General features: G+C 41.3%; 1 protein-coding gene across 10 annotated transcripts; it reads left to right on the top strand.

Annotated features, from left to right (window-relative positions):
• Positions 1–898: 898 nt before the first annotated feature.
• Positions 899–26,963, top strand: KASH5 (KASH domain containing 5). 10 transcript variants are annotated; one of them, XM_083580311.1, is made up of 16 exons: positions 899–1,375; positions 3,196–3,365; positions 4,018–4,134; positions 4,980–5,160; positions 6,631–6,792; positions 7,213–7,330; positions 7,723–7,773; positions 8,171–8,248; positions 8,362–8,418; positions 9,234–9,293; positions 11,590–11,654; positions 14,150–14,237; positions 14,638–14,742; positions 20,811–20,860; positions 22,902–23,012; positions 25,472–26,963. In XM_083580311.1, the coding sequence occupies exons 2-16, from the start codon at positions 3,290–3,292 to the stop codon at positions 25,665–25,667; spliced, it is 1,515 nt and encodes a 504-aa protein (XP_083436437.1). In that variant the 5' UTR covers positions 899–1,375; positions 3,196–3,289; the 3' UTR covers positions 25,668–26,963. The 10 variants fall into 10 exon arrangements, with proteins under 10 accessions (XP_083436437.1, XP_083436439.1, XP_083436433.1 ...); XM_083580312.1 differs by having other exon boundaries at positions 902–1,375; positions 3,196–3,517; positions 3,627–4,134; XM_083580310.1 differs by having other exon boundaries at positions 905–1,316; positions 14,635–14,742.
• Positions 26,964–27,002: the final 39 nt, after the last annotated feature.

The raw sequence follows: 27,002 nt of genomic DNA, 5'->3' as shown, positions 1-27,002 counted from the left end.
TGTAGCAGGGGCGTAGCCAAGGCCCACCCCCGCAATCAATACAAATACTTGAGCTTCTGTTCCCCCTGACATGAAGCCTTCCCCCTCCAACATAAATCCTGGCTACATCCATGTTGTGTAGGGTTTACTCCTGAGACTTTTCTTCTCCCAAAGATATCCCACAAGGCATGCAAGCATTTTTGTGTACTTTTTGTTGTTGTTGTTTAGTCGTGTCCGACTCTTCGTGACCCCATGGACCAGAGCACGCCAGGCACTCCTGTCTTCCACTGCCTCCCGCAGTTTGGTCAGACTCATGTTTGTAGCTTCGAGAACACTGTCCAACCATCTTGTCCTCTGTCGTCCCCTTCTCCTTGTGCCCTCCATCTTTCCCAACATCAGGGTCTTTTCCAGGGAGTCTTCTCTTCTCATGAGGTGGCCAAAGTATTGGAGCCTCAGCTTCATGATCTGTCCTTCCAGTGAGCACTCAGGGCTGATTTCCTTAAGAATGGATAGGTTGGATCTTCTTGCAGTCCATGGGACTCTCAAGAGTCTCCTCCAGCACCATAATTCAAAAGCATCCATTCTTCGGCGATCAGCCTTCTTTATGGTCCAGCTCTCACTTCCATACATCACTATTGGGAAAACCATGGCTTTAACTATACGGACCTTTGTTGGCAAGGTGATGCCAACAAAGGTGTGCTTTTTATTTTACAGTAAATTGTTCTGTTCTCTTCAGACGAAGGATGGTATAGAAATTAATAATTAAACCAATGAGGAGGGTGCAGAAAACAAGAGGGCTAGCTAGCTACATGGGCGTAGCCAGAAATTTTTGTTAGGGGTGGGGACAGAACCTTAGATTTGTACAGTATTGATTAAAGAGAGGCAGCTGTCCCCCCCACCTTGGCTACTCCCATGGCTGGCTAGAAAAGTTTGGTGGAGAGAGAGCTAGCCAGCAGGCGAGCACATCTTTCCATGGTGGAGAAAGGCTTGACAGAGGAACTTCCTGCCTCTCCACCTTCCTAAGGAAACACCGACGGGCCCAAGGAACAGGCGCAAGCGTCGCCGCTTCCGCGTTTTCCCGCCTTTTTCCCTGCGTCTCCCATAGCAACGCCTCGGCGCGCGAGTCCGGCTTTCCGCGTCTCCCGCTGTCTGGAGGCCGCGGCGGAGGAATATCTCCGTCTGTGCTTCGGTTCTCGCTGAGACAAGGTTTCTCCGTCCGCGTCTCCTTCCCTCGCTCGGACGCTTCGACCTCGGCTTCTCGGTTGGCTTCTCTCCCTCGTGTGAGGGGCTGCTCTTCCTCAGCCTCGCGAATAAAGGCTGCTTGAGAGAGCTGCGCGGTGCGAAAACAAAGAGTCCCCGCTAAACGGCCTTCCTGCACGCCCCCCTCCCCTTGACGGTAGATTCCTTTCTGTACAAATCTGCCCCGTTTCAGTTGATAAAAGGGCACGATAACGCCCCTCTCTCTCTTCGCAGGTGAACATTTAGACCTAACCCGTGTCGTGGCCGAGGGTCTCCAAAAATCTCCCTCCCGTGGATTTATAGCCTCCCAATTCCTAACGTTGCTGCCAACTCGAGAAGCGAAAGCAACCCGGCCTCGCTTAAGCCGTCTGTTGGCGGCCCATAATGGCTAAGCTGCTACGCTGCAAGCTACAAAGCATGCTCGAGCTATTTATTTATTGAAATTTTAATTATTGATTGAATTTATTTTCCTCCCTGAGGAGACCAGTTGCGGCAGGCACAAGTTCGAAAACAAAGCTTAAAGCCACATAAAATATCCCGAAATCCATTGCCATTGAAAATGTCTTCAAAAAAGCAGCCACGGTTAAAAAGATTCTTCCGTCCAACGACCTTGGGGTTTGTACCGACTATGGCTACCAGTCCTTTATCCCTATATCTTGTTAACTGAGCTGCCTTCATAGGCGGAACAGCCAAAGCCAAACTTTTGGATCAGGAAACAGCTTTCCTCCTCACCTGCCTTAGACCCCTACCGCCATCCACAGTAAATCAATAAAAACGCCTAATTACTCCCCTTGCAAATGCAACCTGGCCTTCCACAGCTATTAATACATACTCTTTTACCAAATAAACTGTTACTTTGGATTAAATACAGTGGTACCTCGGGTTACATACGCTTCAGGTTACATACGCTTCAGGTTACACACTCCACTAACCCAGAAATAGTGCTTCAGGTTAAGAACTTTGCTTCAGGATAAGAACAGAAATCGGGCTCTGGCGGAGTGGCGGCAGCAGGACGCCCCACAAGCTAAAGTGGTGCTTCAGGTTAAGAACAGTTTCAGCTTAAGAATGGACCTCTGGAACGAATTAAGTACTTAACCTGAGGTACCACTGTACTGTGGCTGCGTACAGTTGATAATTCTGCATCCAATGCCCTCCCACCGCTGGTTTGTGAAGCAGTGAATATGCAATCCATATCAATCCTGTCTTGTTTCTCATGCAATAATGCATCCCTTCACCCCAAAAAACAGCTTTCTGAATTGAGAAAAGGAAAGATAGATGTGCCAACCCCATGCTTCACCTCCATAGAATATGCCATTCACAGTAGGTTGGACTCGCCAATTAATTTGTTCGAACTAAAACCACACCATCATAGGAGGGATCTCAACCTAATTATACATTATTTTGATTTAAATAAACCTAAATTTGGGGGTCACTCCACATATGTGAAATGGCAAATCATATAGTCAATCCAAGGTCCATGACACTATGATACAGCTGAAAACCTGTGCCTGTTGTTCTCACACAGCACAGAGTGCCCTGTAGGAGAGAAAATACTGTTTTCTAATATAATTCTGATGTTAGCAAATAAAACCTTCCAAATTAGTCAACTACATTACATCCACGCTACTGCCGCACAAAGAGATATGAAAGTAACTCCCTTTTTTATCATTCTATTTCTTAGTGAAATGTTTAAGCCAGGTTTAACTTTCACATGGCAGTCCTATATATGTCTACTCAAGTACCACTGAGTTTGATGAAGCTTACTCCCAGATAAGTGGGTATAGTGTTACGTAGCCTTAAAGTCTTATGAGACTTCGAACAGATGAAGTTGTGCATTTGGTGCAGTCCAGATGAGTTTAATTTGAGGTAATTCACCTAGGCATTTTGCTACTTTTACAAAGCCTGGCAAATTAATTACCCAAGTAGCTTTTTTGCTTCACAGATACTGGAATTATGTTCTTGTTTTGCTTGTTGCAGGTACACACAGAAGTGACCTTATAATCTATTTTTCCTGGATAAGAACACATCTGTGGAACCAAGTTCTGATTGTCAAAGAACTTACCTGTGTGTGATGATGGAGGATATTTATTACAAGTCACTTGAAAATGAAGCAGTTGGACAGTTAACTGCATTCTTGTCGAGAGAAAGTAGGCATTGGTCATTCTAAGCTGCCAGTCATTTAACAGTATTGTAACTGCGTCAGAAACATCTGCTCCTAGAACCATTTCCCCTTCCTCAGGGCACTTCCGGACTGTTGCCATTTTTGGTTGGGATTCAGTCACATATCAGCAAATTCGATGTTTGATGTCTTACAGTATTTTAATATTTTTTTGGAAGCCGCCCAGAGTGGCTGGGGAAGCCCAGCCAGATGGGCGGGGTATAAATAATAAATTATTATTATTATTCAGGTCACACAGTTATAATTAATAAGGAGGAACAAATCTGCTTCCCCAAAAGATCAGACTTTTAATGAAAAGGAAAGTGATGGGGAAATGCACTGGAAAGTTTGAATTAACACTTGCTTTGAGGTAACATAATAAATCTCCCTGCAAACAAATCAAGATGCATGCTCAGTAAAAAGGTCACCTGGAAGCGCCCCAGTTCATATGATTTCCACCATAGTTCCCCCCCCCCAGCTGATTTACCAAGGTTTTATCAAGCAGATTGAGATGCCCTCACCTCAGTAATGGGATTGTAAATACATTTCATAACAGCCCCAGAAGGATGACTTGGTCTGCAGATAATCTAGGCTTAGAAAAAAAATCATTTATATAAATATTACTTCCTCATGTTCCTTAGCAATGCCACAGGACAGCATTGGCGTCAGCAGCAAGAATATCACCCTGAATGCAGGCCAGTGCTCCGAAGAACATGTTCTGAAATGCACATTCAAGGCCTGTGATCCAGAACAAACAGGTAGAAAGTTTTGAACTATCAGTCTTCAAAACTGCTGGGAGATCAGTTTTGTGTTAAGATGTGCAAACACCTTTCAGAATAGTTTAGCATCAGGTTATATATTATAGACTCTTGGCTATATGTCATTTTGTCAGTGAACCTAACATCACTGTATTGAAGAAACACACAATTCCAGGTCAACTTTAATGACAATAAGTCCTAGCAGAAAGATGGAATACTTTCTTCTTCTTAGACAAAGTTTTATTGACTAGGATGTGCAAAAAAATAAATAAAAATCATTCATTGATAGACATTATCCAGGACTCCTCCCAGTACTTCAAAGTTACATAAAATTATTTTACTTAAGGTATAATAGAAAGAGAAGAAAAGACAAGAAAATAAGTGATAATAAGAAGGAAGTGGGTGGGAAAGGGAAGCAGTGGTACAACGCTACTATTCCTTTAAAAATCCTATTTTTCTTGAAAGTTGGTTCCTGATAAGTCACTCATTTTCTTTAATCATGGAGACTAGAAGCTAATGGATTAAAAATTAAATATAAATTCACATTACTTTTCAGACCAAGCAAAATTGCTTTGTGAGCTACTGCTATGGGGTATTTTAAAACAATACAGATATGTAGACTAGTTTATATATACAGTTCATATATTTATGACTGACGGTTTTATCAGTTACAAATGCCTCATTTCTTCTAAACTGGAGAAACAAAGACGTATAAAACGTATCATAATAGCTTGCATTGGTAGATAGCAGAGACATCTAAATCCAGATTTATTGTTCTATGCAGTTTTTATATTTGAGTTTTTTACCTACCTGTGTAATTCTGTCTACCTGAATTCTGGTTATAGGAGAGGTGTCTGTCTTCCGAATCATTGAATACTTGCAGGAGATGACAGGGCAGAACTGTGAAGACTGGAGGTTTCGGTCTCTATATAAGATGTTGGACCCTCAAGAGAGAGGGATTGCTGTTGATTTTTCTACCTTCTGTGCAGTTATGAAAGATTGGATCGCAGACTGTCGACAAGAGGGGTTAGTAATTGTAGTAGTCAGATATTGCCTTACACATGGCCTTGGTTTCAATATTAAATTCCCTGAGAGATGTCTGTATTGTTAGTATTCTAAGGGAACCTGAGGCATGGTGAATTTTCTTTTAAGATGATGAGTAGTTAGAGTAGGGATGGTAAACCTCAGGCCTGGGTGCCAAATGCAGGCCTCTTTATCTGTCCCTCAGAACTCTCCCTAGGTCATACACCTTCTGGAGCCATGCTCCTCTCCTGCCCAATGTATTTTTGCCTGGCCGGAATTTGTGCTTGAATTCTAATGCTGCTTGCTTGCATGCATGGATGAAGGATGGAGAAGATACATGAATCTGTGACTTTCTCAACTTTTAAGAAAGCATAATAGTAACATTAAAAAAATTGCGACTCTGCATCAGCCTTGTCTACAATTCCCATCATCCCTGACCACTAGCAATGCTGGTTGAGGCTGATTGGAGTTGTATTTTTTGGGGACACAGGTTTAGGGAATGTTGCTGTACATGTTGTGCTTTTGAAATTAATCTCCAGCTTCACCAGTGGCGTAGCGTGGGGGGTGCCAGGGGTGCTGGCCGCACCGGGCGCAACATCTGGGGGGGCGCGAGTCCAGAGGGCCCAGCCGCGTCGTGCCCTCGGCCCGCCCCTATTGTCAGAGCGGCCGGCCAGCCTCCGCCTGCTCCTACCTTTCCCACCCGAGGACTGCGGCAGCGCCCGCCCCCGTGGCCACCTACCCCGCCCCGCCTCGCCCATTGGCTCGCCTCCCTCGGCCCCGCCTCTCTCCGATGGCCGCGGGGGGGGGTCCTGCTCGGCGCCGGCGCCTTTTTTCAGGAGGTAGGGAGGCTGGACGGGGAGGTGGGGTTGGAAGCGGGCAGAGAAGGAGGGGAGCTCATAGCCAAAAGGGCTGCGCCGGCCGGCAAAGGGCCGGGGAAAGTTTGGAGAGGAGAAACGCACCATCATGATTTCCCGGTGGAAGCGGCAGGATTAGGGATGGCGAAGCGTAATTACGCACGAATTTCGCTGGGTGAGAGCTTCGGGGATCGAGCGGCGGAAATGGGAATCAATTGGAATATGAGAAAGAGAGAGAGAGAGGGACCATCATTCATAGGCATAGATTTGTAGGGTTAGGGGGCGCAAATCCACGGGTTAGGGGGCGCAAATTACTTGCCTTGCCCCGGGTGCTGACAACCCACGCTACGCCACTGAGCTTCACTAATATAATAATTTTGTCCTTCCTGCCTTGGGAGTTCTGTGAGGCCTAATATAAATAGATATGCAAAACGTTTCTTACTTTGGATTATTTTCTCTCTTCCTCTTTAAAGAACAGTCTTGGTGAAGGCTATCTAACTTCCTCTGATCACCTGCAGAGGAAGGAAAAACAGGATTTGATGTAAATTTATTCATGATGTAAACAAAGGGAAAATATAATTCTGGCTTATTTTCCCACCTGCTTTTTTTCTAACAAAAGGGAAGATGCTGTAGACCTAACAAACAGCATCCAAGATCTGCAACATGGCAACAAGCAGCTAGCAGTGCAGAACATCAAGCTGCAAAAGACTATTGAGGCTGCAGAAGAGCTCAACTCAAGACTTTCTGAGGAGATATGTGACCTGAAGGGGAAGCTGAGAGGGTAAATGTTGAAAGTGCTTGACTTGGTATCATTAATTATGACTAATACAAGAAGGCAAATAGTAGAAGATTTAGTCAGTAATGAAGACAGGGCTGTAGGAAGTGGGGCAAGAGCTTCGTTGAATCTATGGAACATTGAGGGGCCATTGGTTGTGCTGAAGGGAGTTATTGTAATCTGACACTGTACCCTCTGATGTGCATGTATTTCCTTACCTTCAATGCCATTCCCTATTTCCTTCCCTTCTGAGTGCAGTGCTACCTACTCAACATATATTTGGGTTTGGATTAAGCTTTTCTTTTACTTTTCAACCCCCTGTTTTGTCTCCAGTTTTTGGGTCTTTCTCACATAGCTTGATGATTGTGAAGTTTAGAGGTAGAATTCAGATCATTATAACTAAACAACCACCATTCTTTATTACAGCACCCAGCCAGCCTTGGAACAAGCTAGGGTCATGGCAAATGAATTAGAAGATCTGAAGGTTTTCTCAAAAAGTCTGGAAGAAGAAAATAGTAAACTGCACACACAAGCCCGACAGCTGGTAGGTGCTTCAGTTTAGTTTCTGGTAAACATTCCTGTTTTGTAAAGCTTACACACCGTTGTCTCAATTTGTTTGAGTTATTCAAATGACATTTTGGATTTTGGCTTGGAGAGTTTTTATCTCAGCCAGTTCTTCTGAAACAGAGAAGAAAGGAGTTCATGTAGTTGAATACACATGCAAATGTGTTGTGCACGTGGATAATTCTGTAAAGCATGTTTGATGAACTTGTGACAGCTGGCTTTTTAGAAACTACTGTTTATTCCTGTTTGGATAATATATCTGCACAAGAAGCTTTCACAGACCAGGTTATCCTTCTGCTGAAAAATGTTATATTGGAATTCTGGATCCTCATACAGGCTAATCAAACTGTAACGTTCCCTTCCAAACTTTAGGTAAAAGAGCAGCAGTTCCTTTCTGTTCAATTGGATAAAGTGCAGGAGATGGTGAGCAGGGGCGATGGGGACTTTAAAAAAGTAAAACCAGCCATGTCAGCTGTAGGATAACACAAATGTAAGAAAATGAGGCATGTGGTTCAGTGCAGGTTACTGCTGTTTGCACTTGTGGCATTACAGTAGAGGTGAAATCTCAGCTGTTAACTGCACAATGGAGAATAAGCATCCATTACATACAAATCACTGCATGCGTAATGAAATTCCATACAAGAAACAACATGTCCTCCTCCAGGATATCATCACACATATGCACACACCATGATATCCTTTCAGAATGGATATCTTCCTTATTAATCTAAAAACAACAACCCCAGAAGCTGTGTAATAACAAACTGATGCAGCACATGGGAGATAGTAATTTTAAAAGTCTGTTGCATTTGTCTTCTAGAACAAGAAACTGCTTCTGGAGAAAGAAAGCTCAAAGTGTAAAATCAAAGACCTATTTACAAAGAAGGCTAAAATGAAGGTACTTAAAAATATCCATGTTCAACTAGTTTGTCAGATGACTGCTGTTTTTGTAGTATGGATTTGTGACTATAACTTGAGGGCAGCTATTTGTATTCTGCTTTCTTCTTGCAGTCCCAGATCTCTGAATATGAAAACCTTATCTCCTGCAAAGATGCTGCCCTAAATGAGGTGAGGTATACATAGGAAAAATGACAAATTGGAAGTCTGAAATTAAGGTGCTATGATGGAGGTGAGCGTCTGGGAGTATCTCTTTTCCTGGGTTCAGTGACACTGTGGGTGATAGTAGCACCACATATTGTTCGTAATGTGGTTAATTTTCAAATTGCACACCTCTTTGCATGGAAGAAAAGAGTTCTTGCTATCCTGTGAACACACTGGGTTTAATTACAGGTTACCCATTGAACAATTTTGTACATTGGTGAGTCCATGGACTGAGTGGTAGTTTCCAGTGGTATGAACAGGGAGTCATTTGCAGCATCCACCTGTGTCATGAAGACAATTCCCCTGTATTTCCGTTGGGAAAGAAGCTATCTGAATGAGTACATGACATCATGATAAGTTGCTAGTTTGTACGTTATATTGCCACCTAATTAAACAAATCTTAGTTGATTAATTGTGATTAGTTGCACAACTTTTATTTGATTGATTATAGTTCCACATGGGTAAAAACAATAGTTTTAAAGTTATAATTGATTAAACATTATGGTCCTATTTGTATGACTTGATAATCTTTGAAGTATTATATGTACCCTTCTTCTAACATTTTTTCCAGCTTTGGCTTGTCTCTGTATTCAGGGATCACTAGGTGTCACTGCAACCTCATCGCTAGACATAACTTGGTTCTGAAAAGAAACCATCCATATTTTGAAAAATTAGTTTGGTGACAGAGCTTCTGTAAGATTATGGTTTGCTTTGAGATGAGGTTGAGTAACTTTCTTGTTTGTTTGGTTTTTATTATGTTTGATTATGTTTTGTGTTTACAGAAAACAAAATACGCTGAAGAACTAACAGTCACCTTGGATGAATACAGACTGGTAGTACAGGTAATCTGGGACTAGGAGGAATCTAAAGTGATATATATATTTTACAGTCTAGGGTGAACAATTATTTATTTATAAAAATATTTATATACTGCTATTTATTTTTTTAAAAAATGTAAAACCATACAATAAAAAACATGTAAAAACGTTAAAATCAGAAAATAGTCAACTACTATGGAAAGATGTCTTCTTAATTGCCTGCATAAGCCTGATGGACTAGAAAAGTTTTCAGCAGGAGCTTAAAAGTTGAAATAGAAGGCACCTGCTAAATCTCTGTTGTCAGAGTACACGATACTGGGCTGATGACACTAAAGTCTTGGGTTTCTTGTTGTCAAATGATCCTCACCAACTTGGGAAACAACCAACAGTGTTCCAACAATGCTCCTGAAGATCATCTCTGTCACCAAGCAGGGATATAAAGGTTCAGGTGGTCCCCAAGGTACTCTGGACCTAAGCTGTCCAGGGCTTCATAAGACAATATGAGGATCTTTATCGCAGCTTGACAGTAGATGGACAGCTAGTGCAGATATTACAACAGTGGTATCACATGTTCTCATCCAGATGCCCCCATCAGCAGACTGGCAGCTGTATTTGGAGTTAGTTGTGTATTAACCAGAAGTATCCCCCATCAAATTCTATGACAACAGAAAAACCAAGTCAGAATTGGTAATAATGATAAGGAATGGGAAATGATGAATAACAGGTTCACAGTTGTAGATCCCAAAGGCTCATCTTCGGTCTATGACAGATAGCAGAGGCTACCCTAGGAAAAGGGACACATAGACTACTGGATGGGGAGCAGTATGCATACAGTGCAAAAACTGCTAACATAACTCTTTCATATTTAAACAAATGAAACTGAAAAGTTTCACATGATGTGGAGTTAACATTGAAACAACATAACATAAATGTTCCCAAGGCATTAGAGCAAATTAAATGTTTTGGAGAAGTGGCGGGTTTTAAAATAGACACAGAAAAGACCAAGATGTTAGTCAAAAACATGGATGAGCAGTCGAGAAATTTGAGGATTTGGCTGACTGTGAGAAATCTCAACTTATTTCAAGATAATTATATTAAACTGTGGAAAGAGATTTAAAAAGAGTTGGCAATATGGTAAAGGATGACGCTTTCCCTACTAGGTTAAATTTCAGCCATCAAAATTAATATACAGTGGTACCTTGGTTCTCAAACTTAATCTGTCAAACAGACTCCTGAATCCATTTGAAAACCAAGGCGCAGCTTCCAATGGCTGCAAGAGCTTCCTGCACTCAAGCAGAAGCCGTGTTGGATGTTTGGCTTCCGAAAAACATTCACAAACTGGAACAGTTCTGGGTTTGTGATTTATTCGGCAACTAAGCCGTTCAGGAACCAAGGTACCACTGTACTTCCTAAAATTATTCCCAACGATCCTGATTGTTAATAATTTAAGCTGCCTCAAAGAATGGAAAAAAGATATGATTTGAAATTTACTGCACATTGAAAGAGAATCACATGAAAATGATCCATAGATGGTATCTAACTCTGAGTAGGTTGGCTAAGATGTATAAAGTAGAATCAGATTTGTGCTGGAAATGTAAAGAAATGGAGGGAACCTTTTTTTCATGTGTGGAGGGCATGTAAAAAGGTTAAAGAGTATTGGGAAATGATTTACAATGAGATGAAAAAAATGTTTAAAACAACTTTCCCAAAAAGATCAAAGGCATTCTTGTTAGGAATAGTTCAAGCAGAAGTTCCCAGGTGTCAGAAAAAATTATGTATGCTGCAACAGCAGCTCGTGTTTTATTAGCCCAAAAATGGAAAGTGAGGGCGGTCCCTTGTAAGGAAGACTGGCAATTTAAGATGATAGAATTTGTGGAACTAGCAGGTCTAACATATAGAAGAAGAGAGCAAGAAGAGGAGTGGAAACCTTTTGTTGAGTATATGGAAAATAATTGCACACAGCTGAAAACGCTGGCAGCATTAAGATAAATTCAACAGGTTAACTAATATTCGAGTATTGTACGATTGGAGAACTGACTAAAATGGTTATAGTAAAATATGCAGGTATAATAGGCAAACAAAATGAACCATGGAAGGGGAAGGAGGGAAGCCACTGATTAAATGGTATTATGTAAATTGTTTATTTTGAAATGTTAAACTGAAAATTCAATAAACATTTAAAAAAAGAAACACTGAAAAGTTTATAGAATTGTACACAAGACCTTGCAAGGTAGACCCATACAGACTTCCCCACTTTACTTTGTGCTAGTATAGTAGCTACCATACTTACACATCAGGTTCTCTTTGTGATCTCCATTAGGAACTGAAACTGGAGGTTAGCAGACTTCAAGAACACCTGTCCCAATCCTATCAGGACCAATACGTGTAAGTGTTGCCAGAATAAGCCAGGTGTTTTGGGGGGTGGTTAGGATACAGCAAGCCCAGATGTATCTCGTATAAAGGAAGGTGTGGTGTCTAGCCAGGGAAAGCTGTATGATTTTTGTTACAGTTGCCTGTAAAATCATTATTGTGTTAAACTAAGAATTATCCTTTCGGGACAGTGAAATGCTTTTGAATTTTCCAAAAAAATAAAATAAATAAAAATCCCCAAAGCAATTTCAAAATGATTTAATTATTTCATTCTTTTAACTGGCAATTGTCAAAATTCTCGCTGTTTATGATTAGCTTGAATTCTGTATGAATCATATTCTAAGAATATACCACTAAGTAAGCTATTATGTTTTTGAGGATTGTTAGCAAGACCTTTTCATTTAATTTTAATTGCATAAAATTAAGCTTCTGAAGCATATGGGGTTTTATCATGTATTGTTTAATTCCCTTGTATTTGGAAGTGCTAGTTTTAAATTGTGTTACTTCACCCTGAGGTTTAGTGATGGTTCAGGATACAAATTTTAACTAAATGCATAAATAAAATTGTTATTTATATTATTAATAGTAATTTTTCAATACTTTTTCAGTAGTGTAATATTAAGCTCTGGTAAAGCTGTTAAAATTGAGTGCCCCCTGGAGGCAGATATTCAGACAGTGAAAGCAGACAGCTTTTTCCTCAGAGGGGACAGTTCATAGTTGCATGATCTGTCCAAGACTAAATGAGGTTGTTCATATCATCCTTATTGCTCTCATTCTGTTCTTGTTCTTCTTCTTTTGTTTAAAGACTTAACAAGTCCACAAAGCAGCTGAGCAGGGAGCTGGAATGTTTAGGGAATGATTTCTTTGGCCCCAGGTAGTTGTACCTTGGGAGTGCTCAAGAAACGGAACAGATGCAGCTTAATTTGCTGTCTCAAGAGAAATTAGTTTTGTCCTCTCCGAGACCTGTCCATCTCTCTCTCTTACGCACGCACATCATGTTCTGTGACCCAGTTCTTTGTGACTAGCACTAAGAATCTAAAATAATTTGTTTTGACTTGCTAGGGAGACACTGAGGTCAGGTCTGGGTGTGTTACGAACATGGATAATTTTGCTCTGCACTTTATTGAGACAGAGGTTTGCACTTCTACTAAAGGAGTCATTTTGATTTTTAAAATCAGAGCTGGAAAAATATATATTAAGGTGATCTAATCTACCTCGCTATCCTAATGTTATCCAGACCTAAACAGTCTTTGACAGATACAAACAGAAAGTCTTTTAAAAACAAATTTGGTTGCATCCAAGCTTACCATCTTTCATAACTGACTGATAAAACCTCATATCTCCTGCTGCAATAGTAAATGGAAAAAGTGTTTTGTTTTGTTTTTATTTCAGTGCTATTGTGGGATTATAATAACCTTTTTTTTTTTAAAAAAAAGGAAGGCTAAGCTAAAAAACTGTTTTGGCACAAATTAACCGATTAAGAAATGATTCCAACCAGAAAGGCTGCATGTGTTTTTATAGATTCATTAAAAATAATTGTACTAAAACACACCAAGCAGTCCTGGAGAAATATTTTAATAATATTTTTTAAACTATAGTTGAAAAGGTGTTTTAGTGTGAATTAAAAGAGTAATTAAAAATATGCATGCTATTAAAGTAGCACTGACCGGAAAGGGTAATAGTGAAGGTGTGTGAAAGAATAGATACATGATGATAGGTACACCCACTTGGCATATCACTGTACAGCTTTTGAAAAATACAGAAGAATAGTACTAAGGTGTTATGTACTGAGTTGAATAGGATCCAAACCGCAGCAGTCTGATTGGTCCTAGAACAATAGGATCCAAAAGGCAGCAGTCTGATTGGTCCTAGAACAATAGGATTCAGAATGCAGCAGTCTGATTGGTCCTAGAACAATGCAGCAGTATGATTGGTTGGCAGGAACCAACCAATCATGCTCCAGATAGAAGTGAATCCACAACTTGATTGGCTTACAGTAGAATTCCGGAATTAGCCAATCATGTGCAGCCCATTGTGTAAATAATGTATATAAAGCAGATACTTTGAGGGGACTTTCATTCATTCATTCCTCCTCACCACTATGAGCTGAATAAAGAGCATGAAATCACTTTGCAACTCTGAGTATATTTCATAAGGTGATCTACCCCTGTGGAGATTGTGATAGTATAGTCTGAACAAAAGACAGAATCACCATTGGGAGAACCCAGGAGGACAATGATTTGATAACATCATGCAGATGACACATAAATTGTAAGTGAGCAAAGCATGAAAATTCCAGAGGAAATTCTAGTGTAGAAGAGTACTAATAGCGTTGTTAATTTTTATGTTGTTATTTTTATGTTAATGTTTATTGTTAATTTTGCTTTGTTAATTACAAGGTAAGTTGTTGATCCTCAGTTATGTGGCCAAGGAGGTTCATGTAAACTCCCATTTTAATTGTTTGCAGTTCTGTTTGACACAATGAACTGTTAACATTCTTTTTGATGCAGGCTGCCAGGAGATTTCCTAGAAAATGTGAAGACCTGCTCACAGGTCCCTGCACAGCCACTCTGGATGGAAATTGAAGAATCACAGAGAGTAAGACTCCACAAATGAGTATTGCTTCTTGGAATGTCTTACCATTGCTCTCACCATAAATGGAAAGGATCTCAAGACTTAACTCAGACAAACCCAGAGTCTTGGGTAGATGCTTGCTGTACAGGGTTACACATTTATCTAGTTTGAAGGGAGTTGTTGCTCAGCACTAGTGATGTTGCAGCCACTATCCAGTACCGCCTGTGATACTCACACAATTACAACACTCGTAGTAGCTGTTGTTGTGCTAAATGGGAGAAAAATAACATTTTGCCAGTAACAAGATATTACACTTTTGTGTATTGGAGAAAAGCAGTACCTGTGTCACAGAAGTGTATGTTGAAGAAAGACTTAAGATTTATTGGACTATAAAATGATGATAGTCCCTTGCTGTCTTCAGCAGCAGTTTGGCGAGGAGGCTGATTTGCCTAGTCCTTTGTGTGGGATGTTGACATCTTTGGTGACAGATCCATTGGCTTCAGGTGACATTGGATCTTTGGCAGAAAGGGTAAGTGTGGAATTCACAAGTGGTAAGAAAAATAACGACAAAGTTTTCTTCCTTTTATTACAGAGAACATGTCTGCTGAATTAAAGTTACCAGTATGCTGTTAGTAATAGTCAAACTAGATTGACTTCACACCAAGCAGCACTTTAAGCTTTGACCCCTGTTTCAAAGGTGGAAAGTCTTTTCAAAGACTGATCTGACCACCCCATCCCATAGCACACACCTCTAATTTTCTCAAAATAACTTTTTACCTACTGATATCTGGAGCTAGCTCAAATTTTGTGTTGTTGGGCCAGGTGCTGTATATATTTCTTTTTCTAGAAAAACAGAGCATGATCCATAGTCTTATCTTTCATTACCTTGGTAGCCTTTCTCTGAACTCTAGTTTTCAGGCCTGCCAAGATATACTTTAATACTAAGGACCCAATGTGCGGTGTGACTCATTATCCCAGCAGCCTCCCACTGTTTTGTTTCTGTCTACAAATTGGAATACAACATAAGCAAAAGCACCAAGAATACTGTGGCTTCCAGCTGGTAGACATGCATTTGCTGTCACATCAAAGTGTGGATGGGACTTGTTGCCTTTTTGTTGCTGTAAACATGTAGGAATTTGTGTAGGTGTAGAGTTATGGTGCTGAAAATATGAACAAGTCCCCTGCTCAGTTTAAGAAGAGTGCATGACCAGAAATCTTATGAATTGGACATTGTGGCTAATGCCTTTGGGGTGGAGTCAGTTGTGCTCTCGCTTGCCCTATTTGTTAAAGGGGTTTTGTGAAATCAAGCTGTTTCTTTATTATGCAAGCTGCAGTAGCATTTTGTTGGCAATTGGAGGGGAGGAACTGAGGACTGTATGGGTGGGTGTTGATAAAGCGTGCCCTGTCCTTGCATCTTGAAAAAGACCCCTGTTAACTTGGGCATATACTAGTGGACATGAATGTGGGGGCAAAGAAAGCCATGTTAGATGTAGGAGCTGGAAGATGGCAAGCTGACTGTCTTAATCTCATCCTCCTATTTAAAGAGCATTTGCTATCCAGTTGATTGAAGGGAAGATTGCTGTTTGTCATGTTGTAGTGAAGAGGAGCCTTTTCTCCTACCTCCATAGTCATATATGAGCCAGATGCTGACAGTTTAAATGGGTGTGTGTGCCATGGCAAGTCATAGAAGCAAAGCCAACGCTGAAAGTTTGGAGAGACATATGGCCCATCAGCCTCATTTTCAAAGGAAAGCGGGACTCCGGCATTGGCACAAGAAAAATGAAAAGCCCATTAGCTTTCCTGTGGGGCGCACAGACTACACAGTCTGTGTTCAATTACAAAACGGGCACCAGTGGAGCTAACAGGGACATGATTAGCAGTAGGGAAGTTTAGTATGAATACTAACAAAAAGACATTAGCTGCTCAGTATCTAAGAAAGCAGGTACTATTTTGAATAATACAGTTCTGGAGGTTATGATAGTTTGCATTAGTGGAGATAGTTTCACACCCCCCCTTTCTTGAGGTAGACACTAACATCAGAAGATGTCTGGAAATGCTTACTTGACATGTAAATGACCACACACAGCATTTTCTGAGCTTCCTTGAGGCTGCAGTTCGGAATCTCAATAAAGGTAGATTTTCAAGGAACAGTTTTCAGGATTCTGACAAAAATCCTGAAAACCATATGCCTCCCTGAATTAGTTTGCAGGGGGATTAGACAACATTGTGTGAAGCAAGTGTTATGCACTTTGCAGTGCATTTTCAGTCACATTTCTTATCACCAAAGTCTGGAAGTTCAGCTGGAACTCGCTGGAACTCTGTTCCGGTACCTCTCAGGCGGATGCCAATGCCATTATAAGAGAACAAAAGAGGCATTCATGGTGGGTTCTGGCACCTTTCCCCCCTAGAAAAATAGCACTGGATGTCACCAATCAAAATTGGTTGCATAAGTCTTTATCTCTGACCATAGTTGCCATAAATCAGGCTCTAATTCCTGTTTAAACTAAAAAATCAATGATACTGTGAATGCCGATAAGGGAGATGTAGCAAAAGGAAAGAGTTTAAAGGCAAAAATATATCTGATCTTACATTTAATGGAAAGATCTGATCCTGGTTGTGGCGCTTTCAGGAGAAGAGGAAAAGCCTATGATGGTACCAACTGTCAAAAAAGGACAAGGCAATGGCAAGTTTTATGCTGTTAGAGCTAACTTCTCAACTTGACAAACTGAAGCAAGATTTAAAAAATGATCTGCAGGAAGAGTGGAAATCGGCCTTAAAACCTATAGAAACTTCATTGGATTAGACAGAATCACAATCTTGGATGTTGCTGCAATAGCAAATGAAACAACTAAAATGGGAATTAAGCATGATAAAAGAATTTAAAAGCTATCTGACTGAGCTAAAGACATCCAGCTTTGTAAATGTCAGACAATGCTTTGCACCATTTAAATGTTAAAATAAGAGGCTTGGAAGAGACTCAGAAATGTCTGGTACTAAATCCTTCATTTTATATTGATTAATCAAATAATGCCTGCCTGCCATTACTGACACTGACAATGCTTATCACTCTGGTGCTAGTTTGCAGTCCAACAACAACAGACTGAGAGACATCTTGGTAACATTTTCACATCTTTCAGCTAAAGAAATCATTTTGAACGTGATCAGAGATAAAGGAGGTCTGGAATGGGAGGGCACCAATATTCTAATCTCTGTCCAGCTCCACACAGTTGGAAGCAGGCTTTTAAAAAATATACAGATCAGTGGCATAAAGCAGGAATCCAGTATTGCTGGGGTTTCCCCTTTCAGTTAATAGTTAGAATCAATTGTGTCACCCATCTTATCACAAATAATAATGAAGCACATAACATACTTTATTTACCCAGCCTATCATCAGCATCCCAGCAGGGAGATCAAAGCTCAGATAAACTTGTTGGTGGCAAGGGAAAAAAATTGGTATAGAAGAGGAGAAGTCCCTGGATGCCAACATCCAGGTTTGGGGCAAGTACTCTGGTGAGATAACCCCAGCAGAGATTTAAAAGCACAAAATATGCAGCAAGGTAAAGCATGGCTGTTAGACCTTTAAAACATGCCCTTCTAAGTTCCTTCCAAAGTTCCCCTCTTCCCCTAACATAGAAAAATACCAATTTCCCCCCGAAGTTTAAAGAATTGTCCACCATACAGGGGGATAGTTTTGTGAATAGAGTCTGTTAAGATTTCTTATACTTATTCCTAACTATCTTAGCTTTGTGTGACAGTCTAATGCCTGTGAGTTCTGTGGATGAATTTTGGATGCTGGGTGGTACATTGAAGCATAAAGCTTCAGATTTTGAGAAGTTAACCCGCAGGCCTGATAGTATTGTGAAGTTGTTAAGCTCTTGAAGTCTTGCTGCTCCCATGTTCAGCGGGTCAGGAGTCATAATCATTACGGTAAATCATCAGTGAAGAGTCCAATCATATAGTTTTGTTTTCCAGTTTGAACTCCATTGATGTCTGGTGTTCTAAGGCATATAACTAATGGTCCTAAAGCTAGGATGAACAAAAAGAAAGAGTGGACAGCCTCTCTTCATTCTATTTAGACTAATGAAAAATTCCTTCTTTACAATGAGATAATGTGTCTCTACCACATTGTATTTGCAAATTACCCTTTCCTAGGCCAAAGAGTTGTTTTTCCATCTACCCAAGTGCAAATATGGGAGCTTGTACCTTGTTGAAAGGTAATTGCTTTTCTATTAGATGAGAAAAGGATCAAACAAAGAAGAAGAAGAAAAACCTTTATCTGAGTCTAGTGGCTTTTATACAAAAATCGCAATTACTTGCCATGTTGGGTTATTTACTGCAAATGGGCCTTGCTTACCGTAACAGCCACCACCTGACTCCATCATCTCAACATTTGTTTGATTGTACTGGATTTTAGTTAAAAAAAACCCTCAGAAGCAGATTTTCCTTTTCTGAATGATGCTGAAGAAGGCCAAAGATTCACATCAGTATGAAGACTCATCACTCTTTCCTTCCTCTGTTTATAGTTGATGGAACTAGATACCCTTCTATTTTCCCTTCATTTTGTGGGAACAGCCTCCATCATTGGGTTGTTCCGTCCTTGGAATGAGGCAGCTGAAAGTACACATATGCCAAGAAACCATACTCCTCCAATGAAAGAGATAGGTGTCAGCTACACTGCCTTGTGGATTACCAACCTTTTAGTTACAAAGATGGTTGGACAGCACTTTGTATGCCTCCTTCTGGCAACTCCTGCAGTCAAGCTGGTGCCAAACGTATCGCGCTGCTTTCCTTTGGACTACATCGAGGCTGAGAGGAGGGTCTTCTTGTTTGAGTAGCCCAGAGCCTCTATACACAGCCCAGGCTTGTGCCCCAGGAAGGTCACTTTGTTGCTGCTAATGCAGCGGCTTGACTTCACCCCTGAAGGCACACTCCATTGTCTCTTGAGACAGATGGATGCCAACAACAGCTAGGCAGAAGCAGTCACTCCTTTCTCCCATATTTTTGTGGAACCTTTGAAAAGCATTGGTGTACATTCTTGGTGATGCCAACTTATCTTCATCATTTTTCTGCGGTGAAGGCGACTCCTTAAAAAGGAAAAAATGGCCAGTTTATACCTTAAATAAGTCAATAATAAATAATAATACTTGCTCCAGACTGTCCTGCTTTAGGCAGCAGGTGTGTGTGATGTGTGGAGGAGGAATTGTATATTTTTTAAAAAAACACCTGTGCGTGGAATGCTAACATGCCAGTGAAAAGTGTTCAGTACTTTCCATTAGAAATGTTATTTTTCTATACGCATACAGAGAGGTTCCCCCTTATTGCTGGCATCCGTCTGTCTCGGGAGACAATGGAAGCGTGTGCCTTCGGGGGTAAAGTCAAACTGTTGGAGAGCTACAGCACCAGCTGTGGTTGTAGAGAAGAGAGAGACGTATTTTACTGCTGCTGAGGTAGATGAAGGCGTTTGATTTTGCTTCTACCGGTGCAGCATGGCATTTTTTCTCTGCACTCCTGCCAGCAGTCATTCCTCTTCTGGTCCTCATGGGGGTTATTGACCTCCCCTGAAACAGGAAGTACAACAGTCCTAGAAAAATATTAGTTCTGAAACAGGCATAAGATGGCCAAAGGATTCAAAATAAATCTCTCTTAAAAGTGGCAATGGGAAGAGATTGCACCCACCATTTGGGTTTGGGGACTAAGCTGTAGTACAGGCATAGGCAAACTCGGCCCTCCAGATGTTTTAGGACTACAATTCCCATCACCCCTGACCACTGGTTCTATTAGCTAGGGATCATGGGAGTTGTAGTCCCAAAACATCTGGAGGGCCAAAGGGGGAAGCAGGATGAAAGAACCAAGGAAGAAGCTGCAGGGCAGGAGTGGGGAACTCGTGGTCCTCTAGAGTTGCTGGACCCCAAACTCCCATTAGCCCTAGCCAGTAAGAGATTATGGGAGCTGAAGTCCACCAACAACTACAGGGCCACAGGCTCCCCACCACTACTGAAAGATAAAGAGCAAGAAATTGTAAGATACTGGAAGTGATCCTGGATATAACCGGAATGTTACTTACAACTGCAAATTACTTACAACATTTTAAAAGAAGTCTGCTTTAGGGATAAGGATAGGAAATGCACTTCAGGTGATATGTTTGCTAAAGAAGCCTTTCTTTTCCACGACAACTTTCCTTATGAATGTTCGTTAACATTCTCAAAGAGTTTGATTTCATCTACATAGTTAGCTACAGAGCATTTGATGGGTTGCAATTGCATGATGACTTTGCATACTGTGAAAAGCACGTTCAAGGCTGTGTAAAATTGTTGGGGGGGGGAGGTTGCACATAGTCTAGGTACAGCATTTGTACCTGCTGTTCTGGCAGGAGTTTGTTCCTTTTTGAATTGCTTTGTGGAACATATTTCTTAAAAGCATTGTGAAGAATTAAAACTTTCAAATTTCATGAGGAGTCATTTGGTGTATCAAACACACTGCAAAGTAACAGACTCTCAGACAGGAGAGAAATAAGAAGGAGGCTAGTATGTAGACATAATTGTTTAATTTGCATTAAAAAACATCTTCATCACACCAATCAATTTTGTTTTCCCCAAGGCTGTGTATTCTACCTTTCCAGAAACCACACTGCTCAGCTCAGCAGAATCGTAAGTGTGCATGTTGGTCCCTACCATAAGGCAAGATGAGGTGGTCTACTTTGAATGAATGAATAAGTTTATTACGGTCATAGACCAGAAGGAAAAAACATAAAGACAACAGTAGTTTACGAGGGAATGATGGTGTCAATTAAAAGTTGTAAAATTATACATAAAAACAATACACATATGCACTCACACCCACACACAAAAAAAAAAAAAAAGGGGGGGGGCTTGTCCAAGGGTCAGATCTTTTACTTTTTTACAACTAATGCCCTCCGCTTGATCGCGGCCGCAGAAAACTTGGCCACTTTCAGTGTTACTTCTGGGTTTTTATCTCCTAGTAGGATTTTCAGCCGCTGAGATTCAGATCGACCTGGAAATTTCTGAACGATAGGAGAGATAAACAGTGACCTGATATCCCCGTAGAGGTCGCAGTGTAACAACACATGTGAAGCCGTTTCCACCTCCTTCAGACCACATGGGCAAACTCGTTCGGCATAGGGTGTGCCCTCGTATCTGCCCTTTAGTAAGGCAGATGGCAGTACATCAAATCTGGTAAGGGTAAACGCCCGCCTATATTTTGCGATTTGTAGATCCAGCAAATATGGGGTTAAATTAAACCCTTTCCCATAATCTTGGATAGCTGGGTATTTATCTATCTTGCTCATATGGTCCTGAAGCTCTACATCTCCTATTCGCTGGCTCACCATCATTTTAGCCTTTTCAAAACCTGCGGCTATAAGTTCTTGTAGGGAAAGCCCCAGGCCCTTCAATTTTTCATAAAGCGACAATCTCCATTTAGACTGAAACGGGTCTAATAAAGTCAATGGAGCCACTCCCACTGGGAAAAATATGAGTTTTAGCCAGAAGTGAATCTTCAGGATCCATATCCTGGCATTAATAGGGAGTTGACCTACCTCCAGCCTAATGGCAGTGTTGGAGACACAGGTAGGTAACCCTAGTAGGGAGCGGTAAAATTTAGTTTGTACAGATTCCAGGGACTTAAGTTTTTGGCAGTTAAATATCTGGGTGCCATACATCAGTTGTGGAAGTATTTTTGCAACAAAGACCTGGGAGGCGGCAGGAACATATTGACCTCCTTTTCTGTAAAAGAATCTTATGATAGCTCTAAAAGATCTTTGCGCATTTGCAATGGAATTCTTAATCTGATGGCACCAAGATCCCTTCTCATCAAAAATTATTCCAAGATATCTAAAAGATGTTACTTGCTCAATAGGTTGGTTATTGATTTTCCATTTATGTCGGAGCTTTCTCTTGGGGAACACCATAATTTTTGATTTAGTGTAATTTATTATTAGGTGTTCAGCTTCGCAATACTCTGTAAGAGCTCGTAAAAGTTTTCTTAGACCCACACAAGAGAAGGAAATAAGTGCCGCATCATCTGCGTACAAAAGGACTGGGATTGGTATATTGTTTAGGTTTGGGGAGTGAGTACTTGCTTCCTCCATCTTTCCGACTAAGGAGTTTATATAGAAGTTGAATAGAATAGGGGCAAGGACACATTCTACTTTAAGTACAATGGATGAGCAACAAACAGCTTGTTTTTAGGAGGGCACGGTATCATACTACACTTTGTAATCATGTTTCTAATCAGCAAAACATGAGCATAATCTCCCACACAGAAGGTTTAAAGAATCAATTTCAAATAGGTCAGTCTAGAAAGTAATATGAAACTGAAAATGACTTATATAGCATATGCTCCAGGAACAGTTGGTTTCTTGCACTGTTTCAAGGACTGTCTGAAGCTGGGATATAGGCACAAGCCTGTTCCTGGATTAGCCCTAATTGTAAGGAAAAATAGAAAGAATATGCCTTGCTGCCCAAATCCCTGACTGTAATCCTCTCCAGTGTACAGTTGCTGTTAATACCAGATGCATAGTGGTGAAATCAAATTAAAGCACCATGTTCAGGATGAGATGAATTTTTAAACTTATGCATATGCTTCTGTGGTGCAACAAATGACAGGAAACAAACGTTCCAAATGAAGTATTTTGACATATGAGGTGTTTTAATGTGCTTGGCTCTTCAGAGATTCTACAACAGCCTCTCAGGAACAAGCCTTAGTCCCAGTGTGTGGCGAGCTAATCCCAACTGTTAGGGAGAAGTCAGATGAAAACTTGTTTGAAATCCTGCTTCAAAGGTCAGGAACTACTGCAGTTGTCACAGACAGTTTTGACAAGAATGTGATTTGTGCCTCACTGTTGGAACTCCTTTGTAAGATTTATGCTGTGGAAAAACTTTCCTGCCATATCGGGTTATGTGGCCTTATAGAGAATTTTACCTTGGAATAGATTCCCTTCCATATATATATATATATATATATATATATATATATATATATATATCAATCACACCTTTAGCAGATTTCTTACAGCTGCTGTCTAGATCGACGCAGAGCTAGAATTCAGCTGCAGAAGACACTGTCAGTGTATTGTGACCCCATACACTGTGGGTGTTGTGAATACTAAAGGGGATCACTTTCAGACCCAAGTAGGGTACCTTTCCTCCGCTACTGAGTAACCATGCTTAGCCCCACATATTTGAATTTAGGACTAAGGGTTCCCAGGCAGTTAGTATCGCTTCAAGGCAAACTATACTGTAGTTGCCTGTTGGTATAGAAATTAAGGGACACAAAATGTGCAGCTAGCCCATTCACCCTTCTTCATGTTCTCTGGACAGTCCCAGTATGCACTCTAAATCTGCACAGTCCCACTTGGGTAACATCTAAAGCTAGATAGGTTAATGTGCACTCCAGCTCCATGCACACCCAGATTCCTGCTCATTTCTCTGTTGAGCGCTGCAGTAGTGTCACTTTGGGATTCCTCACTGCACATAGAGTAAGGAAAAAAGCCTGTATTCTAATTTGTTTATTTAACAAATTTATAAACCAGAGTCTGAATCCATCCAAGTCATGTGGGGTATTTTTCTGCTCTAACTTTCGTTAAGTTTTCCCATTCTTCTTAGTATGCATTTATTCTACTCCGTTCCCAAGCACATCTTGGCCACTCCTTTTTGCTTCCCTTCTAGCCTTTGATTCAGAAAATCAAATTACCGTATTTTTCGCTCTATAAGACGCATCAGACCACAAGGCACACCTAGTTTTTGGAGGAGGAAAACAAGGAAAAAAAAATTCTGAATCTCAGAAGCCAGAACAGCAAGAGGGATCACTGTGCAGTGAAAGCAGCGATCCTTCTTGCTGTTCTGGCTTCAGCGATAGCTGCGCAGCCTGCCTGCATTCGTTCCATAAGACGCACACACATTTCCCCTTACTTTTTAGGAGGGAAAAAGTGAGTCTTAAAGAGCAAAAAATACGGTATTTAGAAAGTGTTCCTCTGGTGGGAGTAAACTTCTACTGGGCAGGCACTGTTTATGCCTTGTTTGTCCAGAAGATGGCTGTCTTATTGACTTCTGCCACCCCAGTCTTTAGGAATGAAGTACTAGAGCCTCATGCCTGTGGGCTCTTTGGGGGAATGCTCTGGAGTGGCAGATGGTGTTGAGACCTGTGGTCTCCAAGCCATAGACTAACTGCTCAACACCAGCTCCATCAAACACTGTGACTTAGCCACTCTGGGGTAGCAAACTTCCTCCAGGGATGCTTTTGATACTGGCAGACTTCCCCAGCAGCTTAGGGCAGAGCTTTCCAAACTTGTTGGTGACACACTTTTAAAGTCATGCATCATTTCGCAACACAGTCATTCAGTTTTACTAGCAAACCAGAAGTTAAACTAACCCCTTTCCAGCCCTGGAGGAGTGTGGGGAGTGTTCACGCAACACACCTGCACATTGCAGCCGACACACTAAATGTGTCGCGACACAGAGTTTGGAAATCTCTGATTTAGGGGCTCAGTGGTAGTTGTCCAATGGCCTGCCAAACTTCTGTCACTAAGTGACATAGCTTTTTGAACTTGTCTCTAAAAAGACATGGAGAAATGAAATGCACTACCTACTTCCTGACTATACAACTATACCAACATGGGCTGCGGTACTTGACACCTCCTGTCCAGTGCTGAAGTTTGCTGCTTGGTCTCCACAACTTCCCTTGGCAGGGGGAGTTCCTCCCCTTTTGCTCCTGTTATGCATGGTCCAAGCAAGGGTGAGGTCATAGTGGGTGGATCCTCACAACTTTTTCTGGAGTCTTTGTCCCCCCCCACCAGTGATGGTAATACAAGACATGTCCAGGTGGGGAACACCTTCCAGTGGCTCTCACATAAACACTGCATGGTCTCCCGCAGAGAGAAAGCTGCACATAATTGTTCTTATATTCCTGGCAGTATTAGTGTTTCACACTTTTTACTACCCTGTTCCCAGGTAGCCACAGTAAAATAGGTGCAGTCTACAATATAAAGTGGCAGGGTGGTTCAATGTTGCACACCCTGCTACACCTTGCTGTTCTTTGGAGATTCTGCTGCCTTATCTGAAAACCACAACTGCTTCCATCAACTTTCCCAACTCTCCCCAATGGCTGTTTCTCCTCTTTGCTTTTGTCTCCTTATCACCACCCCCTCCAAAACTTGTTAACTTGGAACGGGTTTGTTGAAGTTGGTGGTATGAAATTATCCCACAGGAATAAGAACAGCACAATGTCCTCTCTCCACACAGGTTTCTTGTCTCATCCAGCTGCCTGTTACTGCACATCCTTTGGAATCTGGTTCTTCTAGGGCTCCCTGCATTCATTGCACTGCTTGCAGTGTCCTTCTTAGTGCTACCGTTCAACCAACAACCTGCCTGGGCTGAATCCAAGGGATGCTCTTGGCCTCAGTTGCAACTGCAGTACCTACAGCCACCACCTACCTAACACTATTCCCTTTCCTAGTTTGTGGAGAGAAAAGGAAGCTGCTAAGAAGTCCTGATGCAAGACAGATAAAAGAACCTGTAAAAAATAAACTGAGTGAACCACTTTTAAGTTTAATCTTTGTGTGGACACAACATTCACAATTTTTTTTGCCAAGTCTGTGGGGCATTCAGACAGCTCATTGCTCCCACCTAATAGATAGTAAGCACTCTGTTGACCGGGATCTAACATTCCAGTATTTTTGTGACTTGTGAAAAAGAGTAGACTATTGTCCATTTTCAAATACTGCATTTTTAGGCATCTTTAAGAGAAGCCTCTTCAGCCTAATAAAAATCACGTTCAGGAAAAGCAAAAGGAGGTCTTCTTTCATATAAACAAAAGTGCAGGTCAGGAGTTTCGCTAAAGGCAACGGGGCTGGTTTCAAGAACAGGCCCATTTACCCACAGTATTAGGCCCACAAATAATTTTGAAGGTGTGTTAGAGGCATCTGCACAGGCATGGAATGCTTTTACCATGCATCCTGAGAATGTTTGAATTTCTGAAAATCTCAAATCCCTTCTAAAATGTAGCCCTCCTTGTTGCAAGGATAGCATGAATAGCTATGCAGTGTCTCCCATTCATGAGGTGCCTGGCCCCTCACCTCTGCAGTCTCCAGCCATATTCCCATCCATTTGTTAGCCTTCTACGGAGTGCCCGCCCTCAGGAATTAGCTCACCCTAGGCTTGCCTTACCCTGACCATTGCAATTACCGTATTTTGCAGCTGCTGCAGATTTGAACTACAAATGATGCAGCAAACACATGATTCCCCAAATTTGCATTTGCTAGATAGGGAAGGGACAATCAGCAGGAGGCGTGTTTGATTGATACATACACCCAAGCTTCACCCCTCGCTACTTTTGCAGGAGTCAGTAAGCTTCAAGACCAGAAATTAGTCCAGAAATTATAGAGCTTGGAGGCTTCTTATCTAAAGCCTCTCTCCACCCCCTTCCATCACAGAGAGAACAGCAGTAGCAAAACATATAAAAGGGGTTCCAGTATGGTTAAGACCACGGGGGGGGGGATCCGTCCAAACTAAGTAAATTCCTTTCAGAGGCAGCATCCATCAGTTCAAAAAAAAAAAATTAAGCAAGGAACACTTTCATCTACACTACAAAAATATTTTTGCTTGAAAAGCTGTGCCCCTACCCCAACTATCCCTGAAATAGGTACTGGAGTACCTAGAAGGCCAGTTACAGAGATAACAGTCTGGTTTTCTTTTGTCATATGTTTCCAGTGATACTCATATTAAGTCAAAAGGGGGGGGGAACATTGAGAACAGAACAACAACAACTGAATAG

Source organism: Podarcis filfolensis (genome assembly GCF_964270895.1).
Source record: "Podarcis filfolensis genome assembly, chromosome: 13".
Lineage (NCBI taxonomy): Eukaryota > Metazoa > Chordata > Lepidosauria > Squamata > Lacertidae > Podarcis > Podarcis filfolensis.
Note: the sequence above shows the minus strand (reverse complement) of the source record. Positions and strands in the feature narration are given on the sequence as shown.

Excerpts from the sequence above, each read along its gene's own strand:
- KASH5 (XM_083580310.1), top strand. The coding sequence starts at position 3,290 with ATGATGGAGGATATTTATTACAAGTCACTTGAAAATGAAGCAGTTGGA. Across the intron at positions 3,366-4,017 it reads TGCATTCTTGTCGAGAGAAA|CAATGCCACAGGACAGCATT; the intron begins GTAGGCATTGGT and ends CATGTTCCTTAG. Across the intron at positions 8,419-9,233 it reads AAGATGCTGCCCTAAATGAG|AAAACAAAATACGCTGAAGA; the intron begins GTGAGGTATACA and ends TTGTGTTTACAG.